A 14,119-nucleotide genomic window follows, 5' to 3' on the forward strand; every position below is an offset into this window, starting at 1 on the left:
GATGGCGATGGTCAAAGGCTTCCGTGCACAGTGAAGTCGTGCGCCCCCCAGTGTCGAAAAGACGAAACGGCACAGACCACCTGTGAACGGCGGCGCGACACAACGCGGCAAGCGGCTCCGCCACTCGCGATAACTCGCGTTGCGTTGGTGCAGCAGCTGGGCGGAAAAGGCGGGAGAAGCCTGCCGCTTCCGCGTCCGCGCAGCCAGCGACAACTCACGGGGGCAAAATGGACGAAAAGTTAATATTGTCTGTGTTTAATTACCCAGAGCTTTACAATGTCACTTTAGCGAATTACCGCTGCACAGAAAGTCGAACAAATGCCTGGAGAAACATCAGCATCATACTCGGACTCCCGTGTAAGTGTTTGAGTGTTATTTTTGTTTATCACAACTTTATTTGTCAGTTATTCTCCTCGACGCTGATATTAGCGGGGGCGAACTAACGGAGGGGTTAGACAACACGTGTGCTTCTTGCACGGAAGGGAATACCACGCGTGTCCTGCCGATAATTCGTCATTTTTGTGTGCGTTTAACTCCTCGCGGTGGTTGTGGCTGCTGCCGCGCGCACCGTGCTAGCGGTAGCCGCCGCCGCCGCTGCTCGCACGCCTAGGCCGCGCCGCGCTGCGCTGTGTCGGACGGCGAGGTCCCGCACCGCACCGCACTGCTCTACTGCGCCGCCAGCCGCGTGGCGAACGCCACACACGGCACGGCGGAGGAGGAGAAAACTGGTCCACGGAGCTTCCGCACCGCGACCCATATTCTAAACTGACAGGCGGTTGGAAGCGGCAGCGGCGTCGCCAGCGGCAGCCGCATGGACACCGCCATGACACATAGCTGCTTCATGGCCAAACAGTGGAACTAACCGTTATACTTAAGTCACGCTTTAAATACACTGTGTGATTTCAGCAGCTTTTATTAGTTTGTTTAGGGTAATAAATAAATAAATAATAATCAACCATTGACTAGGTTTAGAGTGGACAGGTATTTTATTTGTGCAGAAAAGCAACAAACAATTAATTTATTTTTAGCCAAAACCTAAAATACCTTATTTATTCCACTCATCGTCCGAGTACTGAAGATTTGATCATTCAGCATAATATGAACTATTTGATTTATCAAAACAATCTGAAAATTGACTGAAAGATAATGTGATTTGTTTATTTTGTGTTCTAGCAGTTCTGTATCAAACTCTTACAGTAAAACAAAATAAGAAAAGTGTTGCAATGAAATATTTAAGAGGCTAAAAACATAACTAACTCATCAGCTACACAAAGAATAAGGATTAAACAATTAAAATACAACAGAAAACTGTTAACTATTAACTAAGAAGTTGATTGATGACTCATAGTAAACACCTAAGTGTCGAGAGTGCTTTGTCTTGGCAGACTAATCAGGAGAATCATGTGATTTACTCACTTTTTTCCCCTCTTACATTTCAGCTGACGAGTGCAAAAGAAAATGGAAGAACATGAGGGACCGATACTTGAAGGAAGTCCGGATGGAGATCAAGAGCAAAAAGCAGGGGGAGATTGTACCCAGCAGGTGGAAGTACAGACAGCTTATGAACTTTATTGCACCCTTTGCTGGCTCGAGGTGTGGAATGCTCGACCTGTGTGGCAACGATGACGACGACCATGACCATCATGACAATGAGTCTGGCAGCGTGGAGGGAGAATCCACGTCACCCGAGACGGTCAAGGCGCCGCAGTCCATGATGAAGGGCCCCGTGAGTCAACCTGACCTCAAGCCTCAGGTCTCGTTTGTGTCGCAGGTCCCGTCGATATCTCAGGAGACACAGATGGGGCAGCTCGCTGCTATGGCCAAGTTGCCGTCGACCCCCACCGTCAGCAAAACTGGACGAAAGAGACTACTGGCTCAAGAGTCGCTTTCGCAGCCGCCTTCTCAAAATTCACAATCCCCGACTAAATGGCTGGTGAAAGACAATGGCACAGCGTATCCCACCAGGCCCCGGGATGAGGATGAACTCTTTTTGCTGAGCTTTGTCCCTGCTCTGAAGCGACTCGCGCCGCAGAAAAGGTGCGAGACAAAAATTAAGATCCAGCAGATTATGTATGAAGCAGAGTTCAACGTTGCAAAGTCAGAATCCCACGAGAAACACGCAGAGCAAGAAACACTGGACTAGATCAAACTGACTTTTTTTTATACTTTATTCTTGTTTTCTATAAAACTCTTCCACAAATTGACGAAAATATTTGTTTTTCCTTTTTTGTACAGCATGACGTGAGTGAGTTCGATTTTCAATATTGATTGGATGAGAATCTGACACATACTTCATCAACGTCTTAATTTGCATAGCTGTGATTTCACTATGTGAATTCATATCAGGAAAAAATATTTCGTGTGAAAGGATCAAAATTTATTTCATCTCTGTTGTACAGTATCTTACATTTAATTACAGCAACACAAGGCAAACTTGAGAAAAATAAAATGTTGAGAGAGGGTATTTAGAAAGGAATACTGTTTCATAAATTAAATCAATATTTCCCGTGCTTATATGCATCAAAATAGAACCAAAATAAAGAAGACAATGTCACAAAAAGTGTAAATTGTATATAAAGTTAGCACTGGAGAAAATGTTAAAGGACATTAGTGAACAGAATCATGGCGTAAGAGGAAGCAGACGCTCATTTTCATCGTGTATCTCAACATTTTATGACACACTTTCACAGGCTACAGTAGGAAAAGCACATGTGATCATTATACTATTAACTGTCAACTGGGGCAAATCAAGATTTCTATTGTGAAAAATCCCTGTTGGAAACCAATGATGTGATTTTGGGGAAAGAAAAAAAATCAAAACAACCTCCTTACATTCTTCCATGAATGGTGAGGGGGACAAAAACAATCATGCTAGAAATCAGAATCACATTTTGCACAACGCTGATGACATGTCTTGTCATGTCTACGGTCAAATCTTAAGGCGTCACGCGACGTGTTTTGCGTTTCCATGCATGCGTTCATGCAATCAGCAGCCAGAACATAATCCCCAGAGCGACGAAGAGGAAGAGTCGAGACAGAAACTGTTCGTCCGTGTGCTGTGGCGTCCCAGGGGCTGCTGTTGGAGGAAGTGGTTTAAAATAGGTTATTTGATAATACAGATAAAAGTTGAATACACGTAGTGTGTAAAAATCGTACATACCTGGAGGAGGTCTTCCATCATTGATGTTAAAAGCTGTAGCAAATATACCGAACGGAAAGGCACCAATTCCAAATGACATTTGGAATCCCCCGTCTCCAAAGCCGAACCCTTGAAATCCCTGAAAAACATCAACATTGGTGTGGTTTGTTTTTTATGTCTGACCATGTTTTCCCATCTTATAGTTAAGCTTATGACATCGTTAGTCAGATGTGACGCAACACGCAAAGCAATTTGAGGTGAATCTCAAGAGAAACCTTGCAACGCGGCACTTGCCGTTTAATAGATCCCAGTGGGAAATGTCCTTTAGTCAATAAGGAAGCACAACACTGCACCTCATTACTCGCCTTCTCTGCGATAGTTTCATCATGAAAGTGTAAGATTACTTAAAAGTGGGCTAAGCAATGTTGGGGAATGATTTGAACTTGACAGCAAATAAACAAAAAAAAAAAAACTTAATTCAGTGCCAATTGAGAAGCTCCACAGCCCAACGTTAATGTGAGGGAGAAATTATGACGTTATCTTGTCTGAAAGATAACCGGTGATGCTCCCACGTGTTTTAATCATAAATGAGGAAGAACCAGGATCAGCTTACAACTAGCATAAACTGTTCATGACAATTCCTATTTAAATTGCGGTGACACGCCTCCAAAATACACTTGATCTGTGTATGAATTTGAGAGAAATTGTATTGGATTACAGCGCCACAGTTTACATAATGCTGCTTGATATCCAGTTAGTGTAAGAACTTACACCACGGTTTTCTGGTTCAGGCCTTTGCCCTTGTGGTCGGGGAGGTGTTCTTTCTCTGTAAAACAAAAAAAGTACATTGTTAACAATGCTGCTTTATTGACCCTCGATATTGCAATACAAGATGTGCAGGGAACAAGCTGAGCACAGCAGTATTACAGAGAGTACTGTGATTCATGTGAAGTTTAGAGGAAAAGGACACAACAGTACCAACCTGGGGTCTTGTTGACCTGTGCTTCCCCTCCCATACAAGGGGATAACTTTGTCTCGACTGATGCCAGCTTTACACACTGGACACACCTGTCTGGTCGGTTTGGTCTCCAACCACTGCATAAAGACAAAGGCGTTATCAAGGCGCTGCCCGCTCATTGGCATTTGAAAAAAAAATTATGGCGAGGAGCAAAACAAAGGTTCAACTTACCTGATGCAAACATGGCCAACTGATCAGGAGGAGATGCAAAAGAAGAACAGAGTGAAGAGGTGCAATTAGTGGAAAGTTTTGCATAATAACATTCATACAATAAATGAGTAGAACATTGATATAGAGATTAGCTACAATAGAGAGGCTGAAGAAAACTGACTTCTTGTTCTTGGATTATCAACGCTAAACTTGATCACGATGCTTGGGAGCTTTTCAGTTAAAAAATAAGTTAAAATGAGGACCGGGCAACAAAGGCTGTAAAGTTTTCCACCTTTTTAAAGAGGCTTGATAGACTACACCAAACAATAAATAGATTATGATTAATAATATTATAATAATCTGAAATATTTCAATGTGTTTTTGTTTAATATATTCCACCAGCCAATAATATTTTCCATCCCCATGATGTAAACATGCATCTCTGTTTCACAGCTGAATGTTTACGTGGACAGAAGCAGCATTCAGATATTAACCGGATTAAAACAATGCTTTGTAAATAAGTGTATTGAAATAATTGCAAGCGTTAGGTCAATCTTATGCAAATCATGATTTTGTCTTAATGTAATAACATCATACAGGACATATTGTAGGAGTGGGTCAAGACATCGATTTGCTGATATATCGTCATCCTTCCTCCTGCAATATGATAATGATACGCCAGGGCAAATATTGTTATTTTAATTCATGAAGTAAGACACTCTAAAGTAAACGGTTCCTGCCAGTTTCACTTGTTCTCCATGTAGTTAATAAATAGAGAAACCCTGCACTTTAAACTTTTCATGGTCATGATCATGATGTATCGCTTGCAATACACGGTCTTGCAATATACTGACTATCACAGAATCGTTGTATCGTGATATTATTGGTATCGTGGACCATGTATCGCGAGGTACCCGGTGATTCCCACCCCTCATAATCCAATAAATCTCACATACCAGAACAGATGTCCACACAAGCTGATCACAGCGTCCTTAGCAGTGTCCAGACATATGTTACACTCGAAGGTGCTGTCCTGGTTGCCGCCGTCGGCTGCAGCTGAGCTGCTGGAGCCGGGACTCGGGTTGTCAGCGGCCGCAGAAGAGCCGGAGGCTTGAGGAGGCGCAGCGGTGGCCATTTAAACACAAGTCCGCTAGGCAAGAAGGCACAGGTGGGGTGAGTCCTCCGCTGGCACCCAGCGGTTCAAAACACAAACATATGGAGGACCAGGCTGTATGGTAGTGGCTTTTCCAAACGAATGAAGGCGAGACACTAAACTTAAAAGTGTGGAATTGTTTAAATTTGGAAGTAAATCACCAGACCCATTAGCTGCTAGCTATGGTGAGCTAAGCTGCTAAAGTTAGCGAGCAGAAGAGCGCGAGCACAGTTTAACCGAGCACAGAGCAGCGAACAACGCACGAAAATGAGATTACCAACTGACAGGTTTTTGTTGTTGTTTTGCCCATTGACAGTTCAGAGAAGTTGGGAAAATATCCGAACAGCTGGTTGCATCATCACACATCCGCTAGCACCGAGAAGTAGATCCTGAACTGAAACTGGGGGCGTGGTTAACAGGCTGCGCGAGTCATGGTGTTGGTGGTTTCACTGCTGCCCTCAGGTTGGTCTGTCAGGAGGAGCCGTAAACTGGGCTAATCTCGTATGTACGAGGACAGGTGTTGGAAACCTCAACAAACTCGTCATCACGCGTCAACAAAACAGCTAACCTTTACAACATGCAAGGGTGAGCGTGAACCAGGCAATATTACATCATCTTCTTCCACCGTTTTTCAAAACATTTGGCCCATTCGGAACTTGTCTTTCTTTCTAATTTCCCCACTGCGTGTACACAATCGAGATTAAATCAGACTAGTCTATAATTCAGTTCAAAGAACTACATGAAAATGTCTATTCAGAGACTGAATAAACTAACAGAAGTATGTTATCAATATATAATCCCTTCAAAATTAAAAATCAATTGTTTTTCCCAGCTACAGAATAGGTCTTTAGGTAAGGGCCTTGCTCTATAGAAGCTGACATCTTGTGCCGTCATATGCCTTCAGAGACATTGTTTTAGTGTTTTATTGTTTTTTATTGTTTAAATATTGTTATTGTTTTAGAGTTTTATTGTTTTAATATATATATATATATTTTTAAATTTTTTTATTGTTTTATTTTGTCTGTTTTATGTGCCATGTTTTATTTATTGTATTGTTAAGCACTTTGTCCCAGCTATAGCTGCCTAAAGCGCTCTATAAATAAAGTTGAATTGAGTTGAGTAACTAAACAAAGATGAACATTAAGGCCACTGTAGATTCCTGACACATTTAAGAAAGGGAGGCGTGATTGTCCTTTGGGCAGTTTCACTGTTATTCACTATTATTACCAACGGAACCTTCAAACATTAATTATTACAAGCTTCATTATGATGAAAAGTGATTAATCAGGGCAAAATGTGCAGTATTTATTTCTTTATTTTTAAATTATTGACAGCCCTATGTATGTGTAACACAAAAATCTAGTGATCACAGTATATGAAGTATTTACTTATTGGAAATGACTGTGGATTAAAGACACGCACAGATCAAAGGTATTTCTAATGACTTATTGCTTCTAATCTCTGCCCTTGCAATGAAATCCAATTAGTATTTATTTGTTATTCATGTACTGACAGAGGAACAACACAGACTGACGTGTGGACTCAGCGAAATTGGGAATCATATAGGTTCATCAAATAAATAATCAACCAATCGATTAAGAAAATGCAAGTTTAATAATTCTGACTTTAATCACTACAGTGGAAAACACAACACTGGGAGGTTACAGTTGAAATGTCCTAATTTGATACATTTTATAAAAATATATATATATAAAAAAAAAAAAAAAGTTGCAAATAATACATTTGATTCAATTCACTTTTGATTTAATTCATTTGTTCCATGTGGGCAAATGTGAAGCTAGTTTGGAAACATGACACAAAAGCAAATCATCCACACAATCCTTTAAAATGCAAAATATATGAACTTAAAGTTGTTGTTTTTTGTTGAAACAACAGGTTAATGTCACTGGCCAGGACTTGAAATCTACCAGATCTTAGAACACATTATCTAGATGATGCCAAACACTAATTCTGGATGATGTCCATCGTCTTAGACCTTGAGTGATTTAAGCCTCCTGTGCGAAAATCCTCAATCATTGCCTCCTCTATTCTGGATGATAAAGACCTCTTCAGGGTTTTTTTGAAGTCATTCCCAACAAAGACATATAGAAATGGGGATATAAAGCTGTTTGCTGCTGCCAGGGTGGCTCCCACCTTCAGTCCAGCTTGGAGAACATGCAGCCTGTGGTTCTTCAAGTCTAACTCCAGAAGAACAAAGGTATGGTAGGGGACCCAGCAGATGAAAAATGAAAAGATGAGTGCCACCATGACTTTGTAAGGCTTTGTTGATTTGACTGTCAAACTTCTGAGCTTCACACCGAGCACAGAGCAGCAGCAGACAATCATTAGGAAAGGAATCATGAACCCGCAGATGAATCGAGTCAGAGCCACTGCCTTGTGTCTAGAATGGCCCATGTAATCAGAGTAGCACTGGATGACTGAGCCATACACCGTAGTTTGTTTGAAGATCACTGAGGGCAACGTCAGGAGTGCGGAGAGGAGCCACATGAGGACGACAACTCCAAGCGCTTTTCGCACCGTCCGGTGGTTATGTGACCAAACGGGAAATAAAATCATTATACAGCGGTCGGTGCTGATCAGAACTAACAGAAACACGCTGCTGTACATGTTGAGAAACAGGACGGAGGAGGTGATCTTGCACAAGAGTAGTCCGAAAGGCCAGTGAGAGGTTATCATGTAGAATACTTCCAGTGGCAGAAATGCACAGAACAAAAAGTCTGATATGGCCAGACTGATATACCAGGTGGTGATGACCGTTCTTTTCATTTTCCAGCCACAGATCCAAATCACCAGTGAATTTCCTCCGAGGCCAACAACAGTTATGAGGATATTGAACACCACAAGGACGTGTGTCAAAGAAGACTGGGAATTGTTGAAATTCAGTATTCCAACTGTAGTGTTGGTGTTCTCGGTTTCATTGTCAGGAGTGTAATCATCATATTCAATATAATCCACCTCCATGCTTGTTACCTCTTCCTGTAATATTATTAAACACAATGTCTTTTTTTAAATGGACATAAACACTATCAAGCAACCTAACATTCGTTTTGTGAAAATACTGTTGATTTAGTTGTCAAATTAATAACATGTTATCTAGTACTCACGCTTGTCAGGAAACAAGGAACAGTCAGTTTACGAGTTGGTCAGAAACCTCGCTGTCGGATCCAACTTCTCTCTTCCCTTTTCTGGGCACTGACTTAAATGACGAAAGCAACTAAATGCAGTGGAACAAAAGTGAGCTTTTGGTGTCCACCTATCACAAATCGTATCTGTGGGCGAGAGCATTCTCAGAAATTTGGTTTGTTACAGGGGATCCTCTTCTCACACTGACAAAAAAGAGACAAACCACCAGTTCACTATTTCACATATTGTTGGTACACTGCTTGCTTTTACCCCCTTTTTTTAACCCCCTCCCCCCCACAAATTAATTATATATTAATAAAGACAAATGATATATGCCCATTTTAGGGACATTAACTTAATGTATCAATACCAATAACCTCTTTAAATCGTGTTTTTATAGCCTGAATAAGCATTTTTGTTCACTTCCCTAAAACATCATATGATCCTCTAATGCAATAGTGCTGACTTACATCCACTTTTGTCTTTTGTTTTTTGTTCGTTTTGATTTATTACAAAAAAACAATGAAAAATTTATTAAACACATTGAATACTAGATTAAAATGCAACTTTCCAATTTTATATTGGGGAGTCATTTTTTAAAAGGGCAAATTATCGAGACTCTTATAAAGTTTCTTTTTTTTATTTGTACAGTCACAAATGAAGAGACATATTGTTTGAAAAACACCAAAAAGTGGTATTTTCTTTGGATTTGTGAATATAGAATTGGGTTACTACTGTATAATATATAAATAAATCGAATAGATTCGAGAATTAACCTTTCTTTCAACATCAGTGAATCCAAACAATACATCGCTCCATAACATGGAGAATAGGGGTATAAATATGATCAAATATGAATCAACAACCAAACACCTTCCCTACACAAATTTTCAGTAAAGGAGACCAGTATTCCCCACAATGCATTGCGTGTTGATCACTGGCGAGCAATGACGCCCCTAATATCTGCCTACTGTACCTTTAAGAGTGATGACAAGATCTAATCACTTGTACAACAGTTAGCTTCGGTCCAACGTATGTCTTAAGGACTGTGACTATTGATATGTTGTTTAAATGAGATGTGAACCATTTTGACTCACTTTATCTGAATGTGTAAATCGAGCATGCGCAGATAATGTTTCAGTTGACCCCGCCCCCTCACTCAAGGCCGGACAGGAGAAGCTCGCGCTGCCTCTGTCCTTCTCTCAAACTGCGTCATTCCAGCGGTCTCACAACATGGCGGGCACGGTGGCGAATAAGTGTTTCAGTTCTCTGTCTCTGCTCTCCAGACGACTCTCTGCCCCGGAATTCATCACTCGATGCTTTTACCACGAGAAGGTAAAATGGAGGGTCACAGCTTGTGTAAACGGGGACGGGTGACAGTGTGTTATTAGCTTGTTGTGACCTTTGTTTACAGTCATAACAAGTGAGTAAGTACAGTTAGGTAACAGCAGGCACCTAGTACAGGTATGAGGCTAGTTAACCAAAAGAAGCTAACTCCTCTACTAAGCAATATAAACGTTTACTTTACTCTTTATTACTTCTTATTTACCTCTTATACCCGTAAACGGAAGCGAAGTTGATCCTTAATTAGTGAGTACTATTATGTACTGTTAGGAAGTACCTAAAAGGTTATAATGTACCTGGTTTTCTGTCACACTATCAAAGTGTTTATGAATGCCATTTTTCATCTTAATTGAGTTTAAACTATAATTCCATGTTACACTTTAAAGTAAACGTCTGCTTTTAGGTCCCATGTCACAACAGCTGCTTGTGTGACATAAACAAATAGTCTCTTAGGAAACACCAACACGAGAACTAAACGTTTTACAACACATTGCGAAAAATCCTCGCTAGTTAGCAAGGTGACTCACTACTACAGTAATAGTAGTGTCCATTGCCATGGTCATTAATTAATTAATGAGCTTCAAGGACTGTGATATAGGAAAACACTGTGACAGTCTAAAATGCCAGTGTCTCTTCTTGTTTTTGCATTTGTATAACATTGACATTTACAGTCATCAGAATTTCAGAAATAGCTTTTAAAATGCTTCCAATCCTGACTTGAGAGTCAACATCCGATCTATCAAAGCCAATGTAGTAGGGCTGAACGATTTTGAATAAATATCTTATTGCAATTGCAATATAATATATGATATCTCAGGGAATGGCAATTTTTACATCTTTATTCTCATTTTCATTTAAAAAACATATTTAAAATGATTACTGTGTAATATTTGTGCAGATCTGTGAGAAACAAAGATGTTCTCTTCAGTCCGTAGAATAATGCGGTATAGATCAAGACAGTAATTAAAACTATTTAACCAGACAATAACTAAAATTATATTTTGAAACATATTTTGGCTTTTAAAAATTAGATGAGATTTCTTGAAATTAACTGAAAAAAATCATCTTAAAATATGTGGATTTACATGAAGTATTACTTTTTTATAAACATACACTGCTGTTAAAGTCCTGCAAGTGTATGTTGCCTGAGTCAGAGTGACTCAGCAGGAACGAGTGGAAGAGGACAGAATGCCGGGGTTCATATAGGGGACAATGAAATTCAGTCCTAATCTGTTTATGTTGGTGTCCCTTGTGTGATGGAGGAGACTCATTGTCATGTCACAGCGATGAACAATACATATGGACATTGTGTGATTGTAGTAGGATGAAAGAAACACATTCCAGGATTTTAATGTGGTCTGAATTCTTCTCCTTTATTTTAGTATCATGATATATTGTCAAACATTTGATAAAATGCACCTCCGCTGCATTGTTTCCTAACACTGCTCTTATTTCCCTCCCTCCGCTCTTATTTGAAGGTGGTTGATCATTATGAGAACCCGAGAAATGTGGGCACTCTGGACAAAAACTCGAGGAATGTTGGGACAGGCTTGGTTGGAGCGCCGGCCTGTGGAGATGTGATGAAACTCCAGGTAACAAATATGGATGGTTTTCAGCCTTTTGTCTACAACACAAAGAGCTGGATTATAACAACACAGCATGCACTGATACACAATACAATGGTCCTAGATTTTAGATTCTAGATTTTTAAACATTGCTGTAGAGCATTTCCCCTGTTATCAGTTGAGTAAACACACTCTCCATATTGAAATTAACATTTGTTTCCTCTCACTGTATTTAAGTAAAACTGTAAAAACCCTTAATTTTGACAGATTCAGGTGGATGACCAGGGGAAGATTGTGGATGCCAGGTTCAAAACCTTCGGCTGTGGCTCTGCCATTGCTTCCAGCTCTCTGGCCACTGAGTGGGTGAAGGGCAAATCTGTGAGTGCAGACACAACATTTTCTTCACACTTCCAAGATTTTTTTTGGTTACTTGAGCCTCAACTTGTGCTTTTCTTTTCAGGTGGATGAAGCTTTGACAATAAAGAACACAGACATTGCCAAAGAGCTCTGTCTTCCACCAGTCAAACTTCACTGCTCCAGTAGGTTTTTCAGCAGATTCCTCTTCTCCAAGCGTTTCCACACATGTACCCATGTGTGTATTCAATCTGTATTCCCTGTTTCTCCCCAGTGCTTGCAGAGGACGCCATCAAAGCTGCCCTGGCTGACTACCGTCTCAAGCAGCAGGACGGCCAGCAGGAGGCAGTCAGTGCCAGCAGTTAAAGCAATCACTCCGAGCTGGACGTCACTGCTTGTTTCCTGCTGCCAGGAAGAAGAAGAAGCAGTAATCCACTTTCCTACATTACTGACAAACGCACAATAAACATGTTTAAGACGCGCACACCGTCGCCAGCTCTCTGTAGCAGTGTTTTCATCAGGCTTAGTTTGTGGTCGTCTAACCCTGCGCTGTTAAACTTTAGCCTGTCACCTAAACGCACAATTTAAGCACTGTTTGAGTTTCTGGTACAATGTTGAGCCTTAAATTTGAGCTTGTGATTTTAAGACTCCAGACTGGAGAGTTTGCGCTGCTTAAGTATCCAGTGTCTTCACTCTAAACACTGACAGATTATATGTACAGTTCATCTTAAAAGTGGCTTAAAACAATCAGCGGTTCAACTGGTTTTATTTGGAAATTCTATGATTTTAGTCATGTTTCCCTGCTTCAATTAAACTATATTCAATCATGTTTTGTTCTGAGTGGAATGAATGACTTTGCACACACATGAAAATGAATAGAAACCATTCTCTATAAATCTGTAGATACCTTTTGAGGTTTATTTTACAAATTGCAACAGGTGGATTCAAAGCAGAGAATGTAGTCTGTTCACAGTATTTGGAGGCATTAGAAAGCTGTTTTCTCTCCTGCGATCAGCTGAAGTGTGGCAGAATCATTGTGAATGTGCAGAGAGGACGGCCGGAGACTCCTGCCAATCAAAGGTGCCTGTGAATCATCTTTGTCTGGTTGAGGCTGCTCTGGATCGTCTTCCCGTGGTTGAGGCTGCTCTGGAGGAATCTGCTCTGTGCCACCTCCTGCTGTGGCTGCATCATTGTCGGAGAGTTCACAAGGCTCCTTCTCCTCGGGGAAACGTGGTAGCTGTTGATCCAGGATGTTGCCATGTGGTTTAAGGCTGTCTTCAGGACTGCGGTCTGCTACTTTCTGACTGTTTTCACTTCCCTCTGCGGCATCAGCAGATTTGTTTGGCGTTCGCAGGCTCTTGGCAGCCCTCATGATGTCTGCTTGGAGCTGCTTGTGAGAGTCCACTGGCTCACTTTCCTGCTTAGGAGATGGTTTTTCTGGCACTTCATGAAAGGGCTTAGCTCCTCCAGTTTTGTCCCTGTGGTCCACATACATCTTCGTGGGGAAGGAGGAAGGATAGTAGGCATTGACCTTTCTCCTGCGGCTCATGAACATGGCCCCACAGATGACGAGGAAGACGAGGAGCACGAAAGAGGTTGCGACAAGGATGAGCAGCATGTTCTCCTCCAGAAAGTTCACAACCCGGCTCAAGAAGTCCATTTGCACGTGGACGTGGCCGACAGGTGTGGTGTGGTACTCCCAGTAAAAGGGAGTGGGAGGTACGGAGGAAGCAGAGCTACTGAGGTCTTCCTCATCCGCACTTCCCTCTAGGGAACTGTAAAGAGGCTGGGGTGCAGCCAAACTGCTGCTGAGGCAAAACACCAGGCACACGGAAATCTGATGAAGAGCCATCGGGAGCATGGTTTACCCCGCAGGATCTGTAAATAACAGGAAACGAAATGTCAGTAACGTACATGACAGATACATATGTGAAGAAGTAAGTTTGTGCCTCTCATCATACTTAAGTCAAAGTGCGTAACACCTGTTTTCTCCTCATGATATTCAAAACTATTTTACAACTTAGCCGCCGCTCAGACGATATTACCTGAATCCTCAGACTTCTCTGACCATTTGGATGTAATCTGGAATGTCCAGGCTTCTGCGGGGGAATAAAAGTAACAGAAGATCTTTCATCCATCTTTCAAATGTTCCTTACTTTTAATGAGATGCACTACGGTTCAAAAGTTTGGGGTCACCTATACTTTTATTCATTAAAAGAGTTGCAAAATGAATAGAAAATATAGTCAAGGCA

At 41.2% G+C, this 14,119-nt stretch overlaps 4 protein-coding genes across 6 annotated transcripts; 1 reads left to right on the forward strand and 3 right to left on the reverse strand.

Moving 5' to 3' along the window:
• Positions 1 to 227: 227 nt before the first annotated feature.
• LOC310937927 (uncharacterized protein) lies at positions 228 to 2,143 on the forward strand (the record flags this gene model as incomplete). Its single annotated transcript, XM_083902317.1, has 2 exons — positions 228 to 357; positions 1,440 to 2,143. 2 exons carry the CDS (start codon positions 228 to 230, stop codon positions 2,141 to 2,143), a joined length of 834 nt encoding a protein of 277 aa, XP_083758443.1.
• A 35-nt stretch (positions 2,144 to 2,178) lies between these two features.
• On the reverse strand, positions 2,179 to 5,871 carry rnf185 (ring finger protein 185). Of its 3 annotated transcripts, none has more exons than XM_083902179.1 (7): positions 5,746 to 5,871; positions 5,264 to 5,457; positions 4,329 to 4,347; positions 4,122 to 4,234; positions 3,911 to 3,965; positions 3,161 to 3,278; positions 2,179 to 3,076 (listed from the first exon to the last, which is right to left on the reverse strand). In XM_083902179.1, the coding sequence occupies exons 2-7, from the start codon at positions 5,440 to 5,442 to the stop codon at positions 2,979 to 2,981; spliced, it is 582 nt and encodes a 193-aa protein (XP_083758305.1). In that variant the 5' UTR covers positions 5,443 to 5,457; positions 5,746 to 5,871; the 3' UTR covers positions 2,179 to 2,978. The 3 variants fall into 3 exon arrangements, with proteins under 3 accessions (XP_083758305.1, XP_083758306.1, XP_083758307.1); XM_083902180.1 differs by having other exon boundaries at positions 5,742 to 5,797; XM_083902181.1 differs by having other exon boundaries at positions 2,179 to 3,073; positions 5,264 to 5,837.
• Positions 5,872 to 7,425: 1,554 nt separating this feature from the next.
• On the reverse strand, positions 7,426 to 8,442 carry LOC310937928 (chemerin-like receptor 1; the record flags this gene model as incomplete). The annotated part of the gene is made up of 1 exon (XM_083902318.1): positions 7,426 to 8,442. The coding sequence occupies one exon, from the start codon at positions 8,440 to 8,442 to the stop codon at positions 7,426 to 7,428; it is 1,017 nt and encodes a 338-aa protein (XP_083758444.1).
• A 4,373-nt stretch (positions 8,443 to 12,815) lies between these two features.
• Positions 12,816 to 13,719, reverse strand: tmem119b (transmembrane protein 119b; the record flags this gene model as incomplete). The annotated part of the gene is made up of 1 exon (XM_083902319.1): positions 12,816 to 13,719. The coding sequence occupies one exon, from the start codon at positions 13,717 to 13,719 to the stop codon at positions 12,853 to 12,855; it is 867 nt and encodes a 288-aa protein (XP_083758445.1). The 3' UTR covers positions 12,816 to 12,852.
• Between the last annotated feature and the right edge of the window lie 400 nt (positions 13,720 to 14,119).

The sequence above is a fragment of the Microchirus variegatus genome, assembly GCF_963457635.1.
Source record: "Microchirus variegatus genome assembly, chromosome: 16".
In the NCBI taxonomy this organism is placed as follows: domain Eukaryota; kingdom Metazoa; phylum Chordata; class Actinopteri; order Pleuronectiformes; family Soleidae; genus Microchirus; species Microchirus variegatus.

Bases quoted from the DNA above. Each gene is read 5' to 3' on its own strand.
- rnf185 (XM_083902179.1), bottom strand. From the start codon at position 5,442: ATGGCCACCGCTGCGCCTCCTCAAGCCTCCGGCTCTTCTGCGGCCGCT. The intron at 3,279-3,910 runs GTAAGTTCTTAC...GATGTTTTTCAG, and splicing joins CTGAACCAGAAAACCGTGGT to GGATTTCAAGGGTTCGGCTT. The intron at 3,077-3,160 runs GTATGTACGATT...TTCCTCCAACAG, and splicing joins TGATGGAAGACCTCCTCCAG to CAGCCCCTGGGACGCCACAG.